This window comes from Caloenas nicobarica, chromosome 8 (genome assembly GCF_036013445.1).
Source record: "Caloenas nicobarica isolate bCalNic1 chromosome 8, bCalNic1.hap1, whole genome shotgun sequence".
Taxonomy (NCBI): domain Eukaryota; kingdom Metazoa; phylum Chordata; class Aves; order Columbiformes; family Columbidae; genus Caloenas; species Caloenas nicobarica.
In genome coordinates, this window is record NC_088252.1 from 29,274,645 (window position 1) to 29,291,994 (window position 17,350).

The 17,350-nt window shown below is 56.1% G+C and overlaps 2 protein-coding genes across 2 annotated transcripts; both read left to right on the forward strand.

Moving 5' to 3' along the window:
• The first annotated feature begins 631 nt into the window (after positions 1–631).
• SIAH2 (siah E3 ubiquitin protein ligase 2) lies at positions 632–5,644 on the forward strand. Its single transcript, XM_065640204.1, has 2 exons — positions 632–1,015; positions 4,241–5,644. Exons 1-2 carry the CDS (start codon positions 653–655, stop codon positions 4,796–4,798), a joined length of 921 nt encoding a protein of 306 aa, XP_065496276.1. The 5' UTR covers positions 632–652; the 3' UTR covers positions 4,799–5,644.
• A 3,396-nt stretch (positions 5,645–9,040) lies between these two features.
• On the forward strand, positions 9,041–17,210 carry ERICH6 (glutamate rich 6). Its single transcript, XM_065640460.1, has 11 exons — positions 9,041–9,105; positions 9,224–9,339; positions 9,983–10,029; positions 10,132–10,248; positions 11,224–11,642; positions 12,627–12,697; positions 13,484–13,641; positions 14,931–15,016; positions 15,839–15,991; positions 16,271–16,502; positions 16,947–17,210. The coding sequence occupies exons 1-11, from the start codon at positions 9,041–9,043 to the stop codon at positions 17,208–17,210; spliced, it is 1,728 nt and encodes a 575-aa protein (XP_065496532.1).
• Positions 17,211–17,350: the final 140 nt, after the last annotated feature.

The following is a 17,350-nucleotide window of genomic DNA, read 5'->3' on the forward strand; positions in this document are numbered from 1 at the left end:
CCCCTGCCATGAGCAGGGACATCTTCAGCCAGACCAGGCTGCTCAGAGCCCCGTCCAGGCTGGCCTGGGATGCCTCCATTCAAACACCGGGTTCAGCCCCGCCGGTCACCGCTGTCACTGCCCGCGCAGGTGACGCGGAGCCCCGGGCACGGGGCGGGGGGGGCACGGGACACCCCTGGCAGGACAACCCCGCGCCCCGCCGGCGCCCCCGTGTCGCTAGAGGGATCTGCGGACGGAGCGCAGCGGGGGGGTGCCCTGCCCGCAGCGACGGGGGCCGAACGACTGCCGACGGGGGCCGGATCAATCCCGCCGGCAGCGACGGGGGCCGAACGACTGCCGACGGGGGCCGGATCAATCCCGCCGGCAGCGACGGGGGCTGAATGCCTGCCGACGGGGGCTGGACCAACCCCGCCGGCAGCGCTGGCGCTGAACTCCCGCGCCCGGCGCCGGCCGCTGCTGCCGCGGGCCGCTCCGTCCCCCGGGAGCGCCCCCCGCGCCCCCGCCCCGCCCGCCCCGCTCCGCGCCCCCGCCGCGGCGCCGCCCCCCGGAGCATGCCGGGAGCGGGGCGGAGGCCGCGCGCAGCCGCCGCCGGGCCGGTGCCGCCTCCCCGTGCGTCCCTCCGGCCCGATGGTGCTGGCGGCGGCGCGGCGCGATGAGCCGCCCGTCCTCCGCCGGCCCCGGCGCTAGCAAGCCCTGCGGCAAGCAGCCGCACGCCGCCTCCCCCGCCGTGCCCGCCGCCGTCCTGCCGGGCCCCGGCGGGGCATCCCCGCCGCCCCCGCCGCCGCCGCCGCCGCCGCCGCCGCAGCAGCACCACGAACTGACCTCGCTGTTCGAGTGCCCCGTGTGCTTCGACTATGTGCTGCCGCCCATCCTGCAGTGCCAGGCCGGGCACCTGGTCTGCAACCAATGCCGGCAGAAGCTGAGCCTGTGCCCGACCTGCCGGGGCTCCCTCACCCCCAGCATCCGCAACCTGGCCATGGAGAAGGTGGCCTCGGCCGTGCTGTTCCCCTGCAAGGTAAGGGGCTTCTCCAGGGGGTGGCCATGGCGGGGAACACACCGGGCCACCCCCATCCCCGTCCCCCTGCTCTGTCTTTAAACTTCTGCATACGTACACCAGTGAATTCTCAGTGCTGGGATTAATTCGACCTCACAGTAAGTTTTCCTTGTAATACAGGAAATTACTCTTCTAGTTATTACATACATTTAAAAAAAAAATCTAAGTACACAGGGCTTGGTTTTTCAGGGGCTTGAAACCCCTTTCTTACCTGCCGTCTCAGGAGCGGTGATGCATCCTGGAAGCCAGAACAGGGACCTCACATGAAGGGTCTTCCAGGATCCTTTAACACAGCCATCTCTAACTGGGGACACTGCCGCGTTTCTGAGTTCCCAGGTGCTTCTGGTCCTTTGGAAGAAAAGCGAATCCAGTAAATGCATTGTACTGTACTCACGCTTCGCTTTGCAGAAAAAAAAATGAAAGTCTTTCTGCACCTCATAACTAACACTTGGAATTTAAGAAGCAGAAATCATAGTGAGACTGCGCACAAACTGAGAAGTCTTAAATAATACCAAATAATTGCTTTCTTTAATTTTTTTAGACAGGCGGTGGGAGGCAGGCAGAACCCCCTGTGTCCTCAGAGCACTGCTGCTGCCCCACCAGTTCAGGGGAAACCATGACAGGTTTCCCATGTAAGCAAACAACCTGCAAACAGAAATTGCACATTCCTGTGCCTCTGGCAGAGCCGTTACCGGAGCTCTCTGCCAGGCAGCGGCTGCGGCCCCAGCCGCGCTCACAGCGCTGTGACCAGCGCTGCTGGCAGAGCTGTTACCGGAGCTGTTACCGGAGCTCTCTGCCGGGCAGCGGCTGCCGCCCCAGCCGCTCTCACACCACCGCGAGGCCCGGGCAGGCACACGGGCTCCTGTTTTCGGGCTGGACCGCCCCGTGCATCCCTGCGGGAGCTCCCTGGGATCACTGCTGGGCGTCTGTACCCACGCCTGGCTGAACGCTTCGGAAGGCTGGAGGGACCTTAACAGCGCGGACAGAGATTTTACAAAGTGCTGGAGGAGGCAGGAGCCCGAGAGGGTCCCTGGCCGTTGCTGACACGTACAGGAGCAGGCAGGCCTGCTCTCCCCATGAGCACCACTTGTGTGCCAGCGGGAGAGCCTCCGGCCTCGAGCCGCAGGGATCTGGACCCAGCGGTCTGGTCCCTGCTCTGCTCCTGATTTCCCTCGTGGCCTCACACAAGTTACTTTAGCCCTGTGTCCCTGCCTTCGTTTACAGGGTTGGTTATACCAGCCTGCCTCTGTTCAGCACTTTGAGCTTAACTGATGTTTTCCAAATGCTTTGGGACGCTCAGAAAGATGTCCTGTCAAAGCGAAGTTCGGAGCAGCACATGCAAAGTGACGTATGTGGCAAAAATATGGCATGCTAACCAATGTATGTGGCGATGAGCTCTGATCTGACCCTTTCCTCTGAGGAAAGAGAATACAGCACTGAACAAATGACTGTGGAAACAAGTACATAATCCTTCCCAGCATGGAATACTAGTAATAACGAGAAGGGCAATGAAAAAGCAGAAAACGGTCATGCCAGGCACGAGTGTCAGGCCTCCACCATTAACGCCGTTTGCTGCCCTGGCTCCCCGTCCCACGGCACAAGTGCAAAAGGTGCACAGGCCAAGTAGCTCCAAGGCACCGTAAAGCCCGTGTGCAGGGAGAGCTGAAGCGGGCTGCTGGGGGGCATGGCGAAGATCCGCGACGTTTGCCCTGAAGATGGCAAGTCAGTTTCTGCTGTGCACGGTCTCCCGCCTCTGGTAGGGCTGCTCAGCAAAGGAAACCCGCAGCCACGGGTCTGGGAGGGCACAAAAGCAGGTGCTTCTCACAGCGAAGGGCAGAGCCACCACTGTTCGCTTCTCTTGTTTTTATGCTCTCACTTCTACAGTCACCACTGGTCGCTGTCACGCAGACAGCTGGTTTCGCCCAACCAGCAGCCTGTATATCCTTCCTGATTTTGTGAGCGAGGGTAGACTCTGTGTGACGGAGGCGTCAGCGGGGCTGTGAAGGTGGGAAAGCCCCCGGGGTAAAGCGCACACGTCCCTGGGTCACTGCACAGCACAGCGGCTCCTTTGCCGGGAGATGCTTGTTCCACGGCAGCACCTGCAATAAAGCATTAGCAGAGGATTAAGCAGCAGGAGCAGACACAGTAACTGATGGCTCTCGTTAACTCCTTACAGCTTATAAAACAAGCTCCTCCAGAAGCAGGAGGTCGGGTTTCTGTCCCAGTATTCCTCGTGTTTGTGGCATGGGTGATTTGCATCTTGGGCATTTAACCCTTGGAGCTGAAACTTCTTGCACACATATTAGCCCAGAAATAATAATTTATACCTTTGTTGTATCCGTCCTCAAGGACCTGGTGTGACAGTGTCCGTGAGCAGCCACGCAGGCATGGTGGAACCTGCGTGATGGTGTTAGTGGTGCTGGTATCGCTGCAGGGACCTGTGGGCGGCGGGAGCTGAGCTGTCGGAGGAATAGGAGAGACTTCTTTCTCTCTATACAGGTAGCATGGAAGCAAGACGGTCAGCGTGGACAACTGAACTGACTAGAAAATGGAAAAGCGTCCTTGATTGTTTAAAGCAAATTAACCCTCTAAGTTGCCCAATCACACTAAAAGAAGTTAGATGGCATTATTTGTGCACTAGCTTTATGCTCGGCGAAAAATTGTCCTCTCTCCACTTGTCACAGCTGCAGTTTTGAAACTGTCACACTGCTTAAAAAAAGCTGTGGGGAATCTGCATTTGAATTTAATGGAAGTGCTTTTGCTCTCTGATGGTAATAAGGTACATCTATTAAAAATACTTCACTCTAGTAGCTGTTTGCTGAAACAAGAATCCTTTGTTCTTTTTAAAGAAAAGAAAAATCCAAACCCGGACCACTTCAGCTGATCTGGACCGATCAGATCTAACTACAACAGCAAATTCTAACTACAACGCAGCCTTACAATCCATTTTATCTAAGTGCTTACATTAGAAAATCACCAACCACAAAAGACAAGAATCATCCATTTTTAAGTGGAAACACAGATAAATAAAGCTCAGCTCTGGATCCAGGGCTAAATCAAAGTATCTAATGTAAAATGTGCGATGAGAACAAGAGTTCTGATCACCCGTGTTCCCACCTGGCAGGTGGGAGCAGCGGAGGCTCGTGCTGCTGCTTTGCTGACGGCTTGTGTTTGGTGTTTTTGCAGTACGCCACGACGGGCTGCTCGCTGACACTCCACCACACAGAAAAGCCAGAGCACGAAGACATCTGCGAGTACCGTCCCTACTCCTGCCCGTGCCCAGGCGCCTCCTGTAAGTGGCAGGGGTCCCTGGAAGCCGTGATGTCCCACCTGATGCACGCCCACAAGAGCATCACCACGCTGCAGGGAGAGGACATCGTCTTTCTGGCCACAGACATTAACCTCCCGGGCGCGGTGGACTGGGTGATGATGCAGTCGTGCTTCGGTCACCACTTCATGCTGGTGCTGGAGAAACAGGAGAAGTACGAAGGTCACCAGCAGTTTTTTGCCATCGTGCTGCTCATTGGCACCCGCAAGCAAGCAGAGAACTTTGTGTACAGGCTGGAGCTGAACGGCAACCGGCGCCGGCTGACGTGGGAGGCGACGCCGCGCTCCATCCACGACGGCGTGTCCGCGGCCATTCACAACAGCGACTGCCTCGTCTTCGACACGGCCATCGCACACCTCTTCGCTGACAACGGGAACCTCGGCATTAACGTGACTATTTCTACGTGCTGTCCATGATGCGTTTGCGTAGCTAGCGAAACCTAGGCTGCCTGGACATAGTGCTTTACACTCACCAAGGGTTTTCTTTTTGTTCTGTTTCTTTTTTTTTAATGATATTCAACTATGTCATCATGCATGCTAAGGTTCCTAACTAGCCAACATTTTTAACTTTGGAGAGAAGAGGAACAAGAGTGCCCTGTCAGTAGTACGAGTGGGAAAAGGTCTTTTTAAATTCTTGGGTGCCTTAGGGAGATTCCACACACTCAGTCACCTTTTTTAATTTAATTATATTTTATTTAAAGAGTGCTTCCATTAGACATGTGGCTTAAGAGACTTGAAGGACTGCATTCCTGTTTGGACCGCACCTAAAAGCCCTTTCAGCCGGGACACAGCCTGGCTCACTCTCTGCTGAGCTTCAGTAACAGTTTTTAGTAGGCAGGAGAGGAAAGAAACCCAAGCAACCTCCCACGAGAGAAGTTGTGACTCAAAGGGGAACAATAGGTATTTCATTGTTAATACTCCATTTCCTGCTACCTTATTAAAAAGGGCTGGGCACTGGATCACTTTGCTGTGTATTTAAAATAAGAAAGGCAGGAGGGGCGGGGTGCAGGTGAGCCCGGCACACCCACCGGCCGCGGGTGCAGGCGAGAGCAGGAGGCACACAGCTAACTATCTCAAACAGCCAGAGCCCATCGCAGAAACAGCCTCCAGCTGTCTGTACGCAGCTTCCCTTGGAGACATACTTGACTATTGTAAGAAACTAATAATATAGCAAGAGCTTTATGGCCAGTGTCGCGTCATTTGCTATTTAAGTTTTGTTGCCATATTTACTTTTATTTTGTAATAAAAATTTTGCAAAAACTACAGTGCATAGCGTGCTGTGCTACCATGCGTGTGCATGGCAACAGCTGTTGTTTCCTGGTGACCGCACGCTCTGCCGGGCTGGCTCTGCCGGGCTGGCCCTGCTGGGCTGGCCCCAGTGATCAGCCGGAGGGGGTGCTGGTCCCCCCGTCCCCGCCGTCCCCCAGCCCTGCTGCCGGACAGGGCCACCCCACAGCACAAGCAGGAGAAGCAGGTGGGGATGTGAGTCCCAGGGCAGCAGTGACAGCCTGATTCATGCACACTGAAATCACGGTCTTGTCACTGGGGCTGAACCTGCGTGCAGCTCCCCCACTGTGACCAGAATCTTCTGTCTGAATCACTCCAGAGAAATACCAGCTCCACATACAGCTTTACTGAATATTAAGATGTTTGCCATTTGGAAGAGGCAATGAGTCGTGAGGTGATACAATCCGCTGAGTTATTCAGCAGTAGAAAGCCTCACAATTGTGGAAAACTACACATAAAGTGACAGATGCAGCTTGGTGTGAACAACTATACTACAGAGAGAGAAAAACCAGCCCTAGCTGCATCCCTCCAGGGAAGAGCTCTTCAGAGCCAGGACGGAGTCCTGTGCAAACATCACGCAATGCCTGGCAGCAGCGCCCCGAAAAGCTCGCAGGAGGATGACAAGGACCGCGTCAGTGAAGGGAAGCTTGTCCTGCCTTGAGAGTTTGGAAGTGACCATGGAAAAAAAACCTCCCAAGGAATTACTCTCATCCTTTCATATCCAGTTCCCATAAAGATCCTACATTTGATCTCATTTACGTTGTGCTGGCAGAACTCCAGCAGCATCAGCCGATGCTCAGGCAGGATCAGAGTCAAGCTCTGGCTCTGACAGGCATTAAAACCTGTACTTTCAGCAGAACTTGTTAAGCAAGAATTCCTAAAGATTTCATTCATTTTCCCTGTATTTCAGCAACTTTTCTAGGGGAAGATAATTTTTCTTTCTGATGGTTGGGACATAAGAACTTTTTTGTGTAAAACGAAACTCTGAAGTGTGTCTTTGATCAGAGCAAGATTAATGTAATTAATTACTCCAATGTTGCCTATAAACCACACTAGATAAGTTAACATATATTAGTTCATTTCCATACCATTCAGTTCTGAAGGAATGGCAAACTTTTGTGGTATATCACAGCAAAAAAAACCCACAACAAAAACACCACCCGATATCTTTCTGGCTGAAGCAGAATGTAAGGTAAGGAATACCTCAGCTGGTACTGCCAAAAAGTGGTGTGTTTCCTCTTCAGATCAGTGAATGAACAGGTGACATTCGTTCCAGCGCTCGATCAAAGCGTTCCAGGTTCTCTTCCCAGCACAGCTGGTACAACTTCCCAGGGCAACGTCCGCGGGCCCGAGGCAGGAGAGGCTGCACGTACCGGCACCTTGGCAGGGGAAGGGGCAGAGCACCAGGAAATGAATGGAAGTTCCTCAAAATATTGAGAAAAAAAGTTACTGAGGCCAGCCTCGTTTCCCTAACCAAGCTCCTGACCACCACCAAAGCAAGCTGACTTCGAGAAGGGTGGTGAAACTCACCCAGAGGAAACTCTGCCTGGGAGCAGAGCAGGCACGAACAGAACCCGCTGCCAACAGGCGCTGCCCCGTCACACCGGGCTGCAGAGCTGCCCCCTCGGCCGTGCCCACACCACGGCGGCTGCAGGAGGGGGGACGAGTGACCAGGAGTTCTCCCTATAAACAATCTCCACTTTAAACACTTGTAGGGGCCGATGAGTTTATCACGAAGTACAGCACAACTTGAGTGGCTGTCTGTGGCTGTGCTGGTGTCCAGCTGTGCAGTTGGGACAGACAGACACCTCCGCCTGTGCCACAGGACCGTGCTGCAGCCAGCGGCATGCCTGCTCTGCAGACACTGCCCAGCCGAGGTTAAACCAGGTCACTGGAGCAGTGACACCCCAGAGCTGTGGCAATACCGCAATCTGCCCCATTTGGCCATGGAAATGACCCCCAGCCCCCAGCACCAGGAGAGCAGCGTGTCCAGCGCTGCGCTGCCACCACTGCCTGCACCGCAACACACTCCTTCCCCCTTTAAAAATTAGCCAGACTCACTAATTTGTTGTAGAACTCAGGTGCTTGTAACACAGCTGCAAATTCTTACTCAAAGTCCAGATAATGTAGCACACATGCATTGTCCTAAGGTGAATCTTAAGCCTGTGTTTGTTCACACACCACATACCTGCAGAAAATTGCTTCTTTTGCTCTCCAAGATGTGGGTGCATATTCCCTGGAGGGATTCACCCGCTCCGGGTCCTACGGGAGACACGGGGCCGTGTAACGGGGACGGGACAGGGGTGTCAGGGCTCCGCACGGGCAGGCGGTCCAGGCGCAGCCCGTGGCGGAGCAGGTGAGTCAGCGGGGTTTGTCACCAGTGTCACCTCAGCGCTGCCCCCGCTCCCCGCCGGGGACCGCAGCTCAGCCCGGCGGGAGCGCAGACCGCGGGGCGGACACCCGGCGGAGCTGGGGACGGGCACCCGGCGGAGCTCGGGGCGGACACCCGGCGGAGCTGGGGACGGACACCCGGCGGAGCTCGGGGCGGACACCCAGCGGAGCTCGGGGCGGACACCCGGCGGAGCTGGGGACGGACACCCAGCGGAGCTCGGGGCGGACACCCGGCGGAGCTGGGGACGGACACCCGGCGGAGCTCGGGACGGACACCCGGCGGCGGCTCCAGAGGCTCCGTCGCCGGGCGCTGCGGCTCCGGGCACCTTCCGCTCCCGCTCCGGACCGGGCTTCCCCCCGCAGCCGCCACCCTGCCGCACACGGAGCGGGGCCGCAAGGAGCCGCACCGGTCCGGCAGCCCGGCCCCGCGCGGTGCCCTGCGGGGCAGGCGGACCGGGCCCCGCGTTCCTCCCGCCGGCCCGGAGCAGCCGCTCTCCGCCCCGCCCCGCCCGCCCCCGCGCCCGCCGCGTTGCCCCGGAGACGGCGCGACCAGCGGCAGCGCCGGGCCGGACCGGACCGAGCCATGGACGCGGCGGAGCGGTGGGGCCGGAGCGGGGCCGGGCCGGGGCCGTGCGGCTGCACAGCGCCCGCGGGGACGGGGGCGGGCCGGGCCGGGCGGGACGGCGCGGTCACCCCCGCACCTGTCCGCGCGCTGCCGCGCCCCGCACCCCCGGCTCCGAGACTCCGGACGGGGCGGCAGCGGCGGCTGCGGGGAGACACGGGATGAGACCCCCGGGATAAGGGACATCCCGGGATGAGGGAGACCCCCGGGACGAGGGACATCCGGCAGCAACTCCACTCCGGGCATCGCACGTCCCGACCCAGGTCCCCAAAATCGCAGGAAGGAAAGAGGGGGGTGAGCCAGGGTGAGGGCTGCGGCCGCCCGACCCAAAGGCGCCTTTTCCAGCGTCAGACAGGAGGATGCAGCAGGACCTTCAGCCACGGCAGCACAACTGCGGTCAAGCCCCACCTACTGTATCTAAAGTGTTTGGATTTTTAATTTAATACACTTTGAAAAGTCGCCTTCATTAGTATAATTGTCAAGGGCAGCTGCTCTGAAGTCATTGCATATGACTAATGAGTGGGTTTGTGTCTTAAATTAAGGGAAATGGACACGTTGGGCAGCGCGGAACCCACAGCGATGCAGAAGCTGCCAGGAATTTCAGTGTCGATGCAGACAGAAGCGAGCTGGCTTCGGGAACATGCCTGCAGAGTATCATGTAAGAAACAGCTTTGTTCGAGAAAGAGGTTGCTCACTTGTATTGTCTTTCACTCAGGCTGCCTCATGCCCCATGCCTTTCCTAGCACATACATGAGTTTGCAATTTCCCACAGATGCTTTTGCAGCCCCCGGAGCCCCCAACAGCTGTCCCCTCATTAACCTCTCTGCACAGCCGCTTCTAAACAAACCTCTGGGTCCTGTCACCCCCAAAGGCCAAAACACCCCTTCCTTGCACTCACACAGCATGGACTGCACTTGGCAATGAGAAAAAAACTTCCATCATCTCAACACCTCTTTCTCCATAGGACAAGAGAGGCTGGAAATGCTTTTGAGGATAATGCAGTATCAGATTAGTGCTGCGAGTCACTGACCCCAAGCAATAAGCCATCTCCATGACTTCAGGGGGACGGTTTTGTAAAGCCCTGACCCAGTGACAGTGCCCAGTTCCCGTCCCTCGGGCGCTGGGAAGGTTCCGTGCAGACCCAGCGCCGCCTCCTGAACGTGAGGGGTCTGGCAAGGGGGTCTCGGGCAGCCATGGGCTTGGTGAGAAAAGGTTGGTGTGCTGGAAAACAAAGAGAAAAAAATGTGTCCGAGAACACAGCACTGCTGTTCAGTAATTCTCATTATTGCTGTTACTCGCAGCCCTGTCAGAAGAGTTCAGCAGCTTAGATGTTTTGTGTGCAATGGAGGTAAGTACTCACCCACATTGCATATACACATTTCATGCTTAATGGTTTTACTCCTGAATAAAGATATGACTCCACATTGCTTTTGGTATTTTCCACTTTGAGTTCAAAGAAGATTTTGTGAAGCTGTTCAAGAAGTCGCTGCGCACGCTCCCGTCCGTCGGCCTCCCGACCCTCCTGGCCTACAGACCCGAATCGTTGCGAGGCAGTGTACAGATTGAGGTCAGTCAGTGCTGGGTCTTCCAGGCTATGTGATTTTAAAAATCATTTTAATTCCTGTGATTCCCATGTAGGAAAAATAAAAATAATGTCCTTTGCCAAGCTGGTGCAGGAGTTCCTTTACGAAGGGGTTTTTCCTTTTGTGAGGCTGTTGAAACGATGTTTGTTGTGCACACCTGAACAGTCTCCTCTCCCCACCGCTGCCTCCTATGGGGAGAATTTCCTAGAAGATTTTGCCTTTTGGCTAAAAAAGAGATACAACATTTCTATAAATATTGGGTATAGAGTCAAAGAACACAAGCAGCACATAGGGTTCCCCAGAACCCTGCGCAGAATGAAGTCATCAAAGAGAGTTAGTCCAAGGCAAGCGCATTTCCAGGAACCACACTCCAGAGAAGCCATCTATTTCAAATTAGTCTGTTCAGCGAAGGATTTGAATGCAAGTGCGAAGCACACAGTGAATGAGGTGTGGGTGAAGGGCAGCAGCCAAGGACCCCTCACCCCTTGCTGCTGCTCTGCTCAAACATGCTCAGCTCTTTTTCAACAGATCTGCTGGTTCCTCACAGAATTCCCTGCAGATTTTTCCCATGATCAACAGTGCAACAGTCAGGGAGCTTTTTCTCTCCAAAGCACCAAGGAACGTATTCGAAAGGGTTAATGCATCTGTGTACTCAACTATGGCACTCTGCACGCTCCAAAGCTTTCTCTTGGAAGCAAGGGCTCTCATAAGTACTATATTCTGTTTCTCTCAGGTTTTTATTGATTATTTACTACACATCAACTTTTTTTCTTGGTTTCCCGAACCTACGTTTTCAGTTAAGTCCTTCCTAGATATCACAGCCCCAGACCTGGTTTAAAAGCTCTTAGATGCTTTCTAACATTGCATTTTGAGCAGAGCCCTGTTTCCCCGAGAGAAAAGGAGGGTTTGGGTGCTGACACCGTGTTCCCATCCTCCCCGTGTTGTGTCCCCGTCTCCAGCCAGAGGAGGACCCTGCCCCGAGGTGCGAGTTCTGCGGCAGCCCGCTCCGGCCGTTCCCCCCCTTCGAGGACGTTTTCCCACCGCCGCAGGACTTGGAATGGGTGAGCTGGGGGGCCAGCCTGGCAGGGGTTTGCTGGGGAAAGCTGCGCCCGTGGCACCGCTCTCCTGCCTCCCAGAGCTTCTGCTGCGAGCGCAGCCGAGACCTCTACGAGTTCATCGTGGCGGAGCGGAGGAGCCGCGAGCGCGCCCGGAGCGTCCCCGCCGCCGCCGCCGCCGCCGCCCCCGCCGCCGCCGTCCCCGCCGCCGCCGCCCCCGCCGCCGCCGTCCCCGCCGCCGCCGCCCCCGCCGCCGCCGCCCCCCACGAGCCCCACGGCACCGAGGCCGACAGGCGGCTGTCGAAGGACAGGGCGTACCAGAGGTGACGGGACCGCGGGGACAGCGCGGGGTCGGGCTTCTGGGAGAACAGTGGGTGGCGCCGGAGGGAAAAGAAGCGTTAAGAAAAGGAAAGTGCAGCAAGAGGGAATGAAAAGAAGAAGAAAACTTGCTTTAGGCGACACAAGTTCACATTCTGCCCGGACCCTCTTAGCTCTTCTCTTGCCAGGCTGTACCAGGAGGTGGCCAGGTATGTGCTGAGTGAAGCGCTAATGCTGCTGCTGACAGACGTCATATCCAGAGACAGGCAGAGCCAAAAACACAACTGCAGCTGCGGGAGGGATAATATTTGGTTTGGCTTTTACCTCAGGTGCTGAAACAAAGCTTGAATTTGTCTTTCTATATTTTGCTGCATAAACTGGGACACACATTTGGATTCCAATTTCCAGAGTCATGAGAACTCTGCAAGTTTGACTTCTGCTGGGCTGCTTAGCAGGAGGCCCAAAGCTTATTTAATACAAACATCTGAGCCTATGGCATAGGCCTGAAGACAAGTAAATCAGCATAGGAAGCAAACCGTTAGTTTCCTTGGGGATCCTTTGCAGTCTGATGCTGCGAGTACCTTATATTACGTACAGAGCACAAACCAAAGCCATTGTCAGACACTGCCCGGTTTACAGGAACCCAGATAAGAACAGAGATTAGCTGTTTCTTGATCTGTGGGCAGCAATCTGTCTCTTTTACACAAAATCTTGATACAAAATCCATTACCATCTTTAGCTCTGCTGCCAGTAGAGCTGGTGCTGTTGCAACTGCAGAGTCTGTCCACTGAAATCTCTGAATGGGAACAACTCGGTTTTGCTGAGGTATTGTTATTTTGGTGATATTCTGTTGCCCTTAACGGTTACTTGCAATTATACGAGTGGAGAGAAAAACAGGTTGAGAAACGTGCGTTCCTCCAGCACTGCTATCCAGTACTCCGGCTTTCCCAAGAGATGTGAAGTGTCTCAGGAACCCTCTGGTTTTGCAGGCAGCAGGAGAGACAAATGGCCAGGCAGTTGGCTTTGCTGGCAGCAGGGGCCAGGAGGAGCGTAACTGAGAGTGAGTTTGCATTTCCTTCTGTATTCATTTGTCTACTTCTTACAACAATTAATTCAATGGAATTCCTTGTCTCTAATGTTCTCTAATTGAACAGGAGGATTTATACAGCGACGTGTTAGTTCATTGTCAAGTGCGCAATCCCATTAGATACTGCTATATTAAATAATCCCTCACATGAAAAGACAAAGGCATTCCCATTGCATGGAGAGGATCTCCTTGCTCTGGCTTCCAGTATTTATGCCTGAACTTTCAGCTGGGATGCACGGAAATTAATCTCAGAGAAAACAAACTGGCAAAGCCAAGCCCTTGGAAGGCTGAACTGCCAGAATTCGGGTGATCAGTGTTTTGCCTCATCAGGCGAATCCTCCACTAATTCCTGGCCAGGCAGTGGGTGACTGAGCAGCCCTTTGGATCAGCTATAAAACAAAGGGCATGTTGACTAAGAACAGATGAATCACATGCACACGATGGGAGAGTTTTCAGGGGCTGGCAGGGCACTGAGGCTTTTGCAGCACCAAGGATTTCAGCTCCTCAGTCCTCCAGAGTGCGGAGCCATGAGTGGTTCCCCAAAAAAGTCATTCTTCAGTTCCACAATTGTGTTTACAGACATAACTGAAAAAAACCTGCATCTTTTCTCCTAATCCTGTTCCCTTAGATAGTTGAAAGCCTTGGACTGTCCTTGTTATACAGAAAATACCCAACACAGACTCCAGGACGGAGCATTTTGGGCAGGAATTCCCCTCTGGGGTTGCAGCCCCACCCCAGCTCAGAGCCCTTTGCTCGCAGGTTCGGGCCCGGCCGGCACCATCTCCTACCTGCTGTCCCAGGAGCCGCCGGCGCCGCGGGGCCGGACGCTGGTGCCCGGCCAGGGAGCAGCCGAGCCCGTGGAGGAGCTGGAGCCCGACAGCGTCACCTGCTGCGACTTCAGCCTCGTGGGAGGGAAGGTGAGTCCGCATGTCCCTGCGCGGGATGTCCCTGCGCGGGATGTCTCTGCTGTGGGATGTCCCTGCGCGGGATGTTCCTGCGCGGGATGTCCCTGCTGTGGGATGTCCCTGCTGTGGGATGTTCCTGCGCGGGATGTCCCTGCTGTGGGATGTCCCTGCGCGGGATGTTCCTGCGCGGGATGTCCCTGCTGTGGGATGTCCCTGCGCAGGATGTCCCTGCGCGGGATGTCTCTGCTGTGGGATGTCCCTGCTGCGGGATGTCCCTGCGCGGGATGTTCCTGCGTGGGATGTCCCTGCTGCGGGATGTCCCTGCTGTGGGATGTCCCTGCTGCGGGATGTCCCTGTGCGGGATGTTCCTGCGTGGGATGTCCCTGTGCGGGATGTCCCTGCTGTGGGATGTCCCTGCTGCGGGATGTTCCTGCTGCGGGATGTCCCTGCTGCGGGATGTCTCTGCTGTGGGATGTCCCCACACGGGATGTCTCTGCTGTGGGATGTCTCTGCTGTGGGATGTCCCTGCTGTGGGATGTCCCCACATGGGATGTCTCTGCTGTGGGATGTCTCTGCTGTGGGATGTCCCCACACGGGATGTCTCTGCTGTGGGATGTCCCTGCTGTGGGATGTCCCTGCTGTGGGATGTCTCTGCTGTGGGATGTCCCTGCTGTGGGATGTCCCCACACGGGATGTCTCTGCTGTGGGATGTCCCTGCTGTGGGATGTCCCTGCTGTGGGATGTCTCTGCTGTGGGATGTCCCCGCGCGGGATGTCCCTGCTGTGGGATGTCCCTGCGCGGGATGTTCCTGTGTGGGATGTTCCTGTGTGGGATGTCTCCGCGCGGGATGTTCCTGTGTGGGATGTCCCTGCTGTGGGATGTCCCTGCGCGGGATGTTCCTGTGTGGGATGTTCCTGTGTGGGATGTTCCTGTGTGGGATGTTCCTGTGTGGGATATCCCTGCGCGGGATGTTCCTGCGCGGGATGTTCCTGTGTGGGATGTCTCTGCTGTGGGATGTCCGTGCTGCGGGATGTCCCTGCTGTGGGATGTCCCTGCTGTGGGATGTCTCTGCTGTGGGATGTCCCTGCGCGGGATGTCCCTGCTGTGGGATGTCCCTGCTGTGGGATGTCTCTGCTGCGGGATGTCCCTGCTGCGGGATGTCCCTGTGCAGGATGTCCCTGTGCAGGATGTCCCTGCCACGGGACAGCGACCGGTGATGTCCCGATGCTCCAGAGCATCTGCAGAGTGCGGCTGGTGCAGGGCTGCTCTCATCCCTGTCATTGTCGCTTGTCCAATCTTAGGTGGTGAAGAACGAACTGTTGGAAAAATACTACAAACATGGAGGGAAATTCCTCACCATGCTTCCCGATGGAACGGCGCAGCTGTTGTATCCTTCACGGGGTTCATTTGCCTGCATTAGTCCAGGGTTGTAACTGTGATTTTCAGTGTGTCCTCATCTGCTTCATCACCAAATGACCTCGTCCAGCACTCACACTCGCTTTCAGTCTGAAAAAAAGCAGCAGTGAAACTGTTTACAGAGCTCTTGGTCTGAAGTTTCTCAGACCAGCCACTAGCTTTGATAAAGGACGGGCACTTGTCTCTAATACCCAGCTTAAGTGCGCCAGCCCAGTGTTAGACCCACTCTCGAGCTCTGGCCACCCACGGAAAGGTGCTGCTGGCCCAGTGGGCTCTGAAGGTGCCCAGCCCCGTCCTTCCCTGGGGACAAACCACCAGACCGCAGGGCTGGGGACCCTGTCCCGTGGGCAGGAGCATGTCACAGGTGTCCCCGCTCCCTCTGCTGTCACCCAGCCCAAGTACTTCGATCGCTTCACTTTGCTGGGCTCGTACTTTCCATCGTAAGCATTGTCCAAGAATGTGTCTTTAAAATAAACTTAGTAAGCAGCTCCGCCTCGCTTACCAGTTATAAACCAGCAAAACCGTATTCTGTACGTCCAGCTGCTCTTTGCCAGTGCACACAGAACACTGCAGCGCAGGAGACGAGCACGGGCAGCGCCCCAGGTAACGCCGGCAGCACACCCCGTTCCGCCTTTAACACCCCCATTCTGCCTTTAACACCCCCATTCCACCTTTAACACAGCCATCGCAGTAACATGGCAAATTTTATACTCCAAGGTAGCACTTTGAAATATTTAGTATGTAATAACAGACCAGCCAGACAAGAGGTTATGAACACCTTACCTGATGACAGCTATCCATCTGGAAATGTGGCAATCATCGTCGTACGAGAGAAAAACCAGCTTATTTGCATAGTACAGGAAGACAAGCCGAGCAACGGTGAAATACAAGCAGTGTTTAGCTCCAGTGGCAGAAGTACCTGCTATTATCCGAACGGATCTGTGTGGTATGTTCATGTTGGTCAGAGCAGTTCTGCTCTCCACTGCGCATTTTAAATTCCTGAGGTCAAAAGGGATATTTTTAAAAATAGAATTCAAAACGTAAGAGACAAGTGTAGCAGCTCGTGGGCCCTGCCCCGGGTGCCTGGCAGAGGAGCAAGAACACTCAGCTGTGTGTCGGGAGGCTGGACCTCGACCCCGCTGTGCTGAGCCCCATCCCTCCGGGCAGCCAGGGACACCGGCTCTGGAGCCGCAGGGGTCAGAGCTTTGGTTCCGCTCTCTTCCAGGATTAACGTGAGTGTGCAGGGAGGGCAGTACTTGGACCGAGCAGGCAGCAGGGTGAGACGGTGGACGTGGCCAAACAGCATCACGTCCCCAGGACCCCAGGTCCCGCTGAGCCCCATCTTCATCTCCCTGAACCGGCACGTGGGGGTCCGGATCCTGGGCCAGGACAAGATCACCGTGTCCTTCCTCGCCATGGGCCAACAAGCAAAATTCAACGTGGGAACCAGAGTGCAGGTATTTCTCAAGCACACAGGCAGCTCCACACCATGGGCGTGGGGCGGCTGGGAAGCTCCCATCGTGGGGAAGCACACTCATCCCCCTGTGGGGGCTCCCCATGTCAGCCCACGGTGCTGCCCCCCAGAACAGCCAACGGCAGGGGTGTACCTTGCTCAGTCCCACGCAGACGGGGGCTCACCTGCCCCGGCAGCGCTGCCGCTCTGCAAGGGGCTGCGGAGTGTGGGGAGCACCCCTGGGCAGGTCCCCGGTGTCCCCAGCTGTGTCCCCAAGGGTCACCCCAGCTCTGTGGCGGGGAGGAGAGCTGCGATCCACGTGGGCAGGGTGCACAGCATCCCCTTCCTCCACGGGCTCCCGCCACAGGGCAGGTTTGTCTACTGGGGAGAGACCAAAGCCCCATCCCACGTTGTGGTTCTGCTGACACCAATCACCTCCGCTCCCCAGGTCGGCGACGTGGGCCGGCTGCCTCCCCCGGCCCGGCTGGGCAAAGACGAGCTCCTGCTGCTGGCCTTCAGGGTGAGGATCCTGCGGCTGTTCGACAGGCTGCGGGGATGCTTAAGCTTTCCTTCTAATGAGCAATGGGACAAAATCAAGCCTCCAGCATACCTTATCACACAGACTTTAAAGATCTTACAGCTTTGCACAACTCCTGATGTAAGTGATGAGCTGCGCAGCTCGGTCAGGGCAATAGTAAATGCTCAAGTCTGACCGGTGTGTTTGTGGTGTGAAGGCAAAATGCAGCAGAGATGCTCCAACGCTGCAGCACCTGCATACACTGTGCACGGAGCAAGGGCAGCCCGTGGCCGATCCGCACAGCCCCTCTCCTGCCGTCCCATCCCAGGGGGGTC

What these genes read in the sequence shown, in the direction of transcription:
- SIAH2 (XM_065640204.1), top strand. Translation starts at nt 653, where the DNA reads ATGAGCCGCCCGTCCTCCGCCGGCCCCGGCGCTAGCAAGCCCTGCGGC. An exon ending in CCGTGCTGTTCCCCTGCAAG is followed by an intron (nt 1,016 to 4,240) that starts GTAAGGGGCTTC and finishes GTGTTTTTGCAG; the next exon opens with TACGCCACGACGGGCTGCTC.
- ERICH6 (XM_065640460.1), top strand. Translation starts at nt 9,041, where the DNA reads ATGCAGCAGGACCTTCAGCCACGGCAGCACAACTGCGGTCAAGCCCCA. An exon ending in CCACCTACTGTATCTAAAGT is followed by an intron (nt 9,106 to 9,223) that starts GTTTGGATTTTT and finishes TCTTAAATTAAG; the next exon opens with GGAAATGGACACGTTGGGCA. An exon ending in TATCCGAACGGATCTGTGTG is followed by an intron (nt 15,992 to 16,270) that starts GTATGTTCATGT and finishes GCTCTCTTCCAG; the next exon opens with GATTAACGTGAGTGTGCAGG.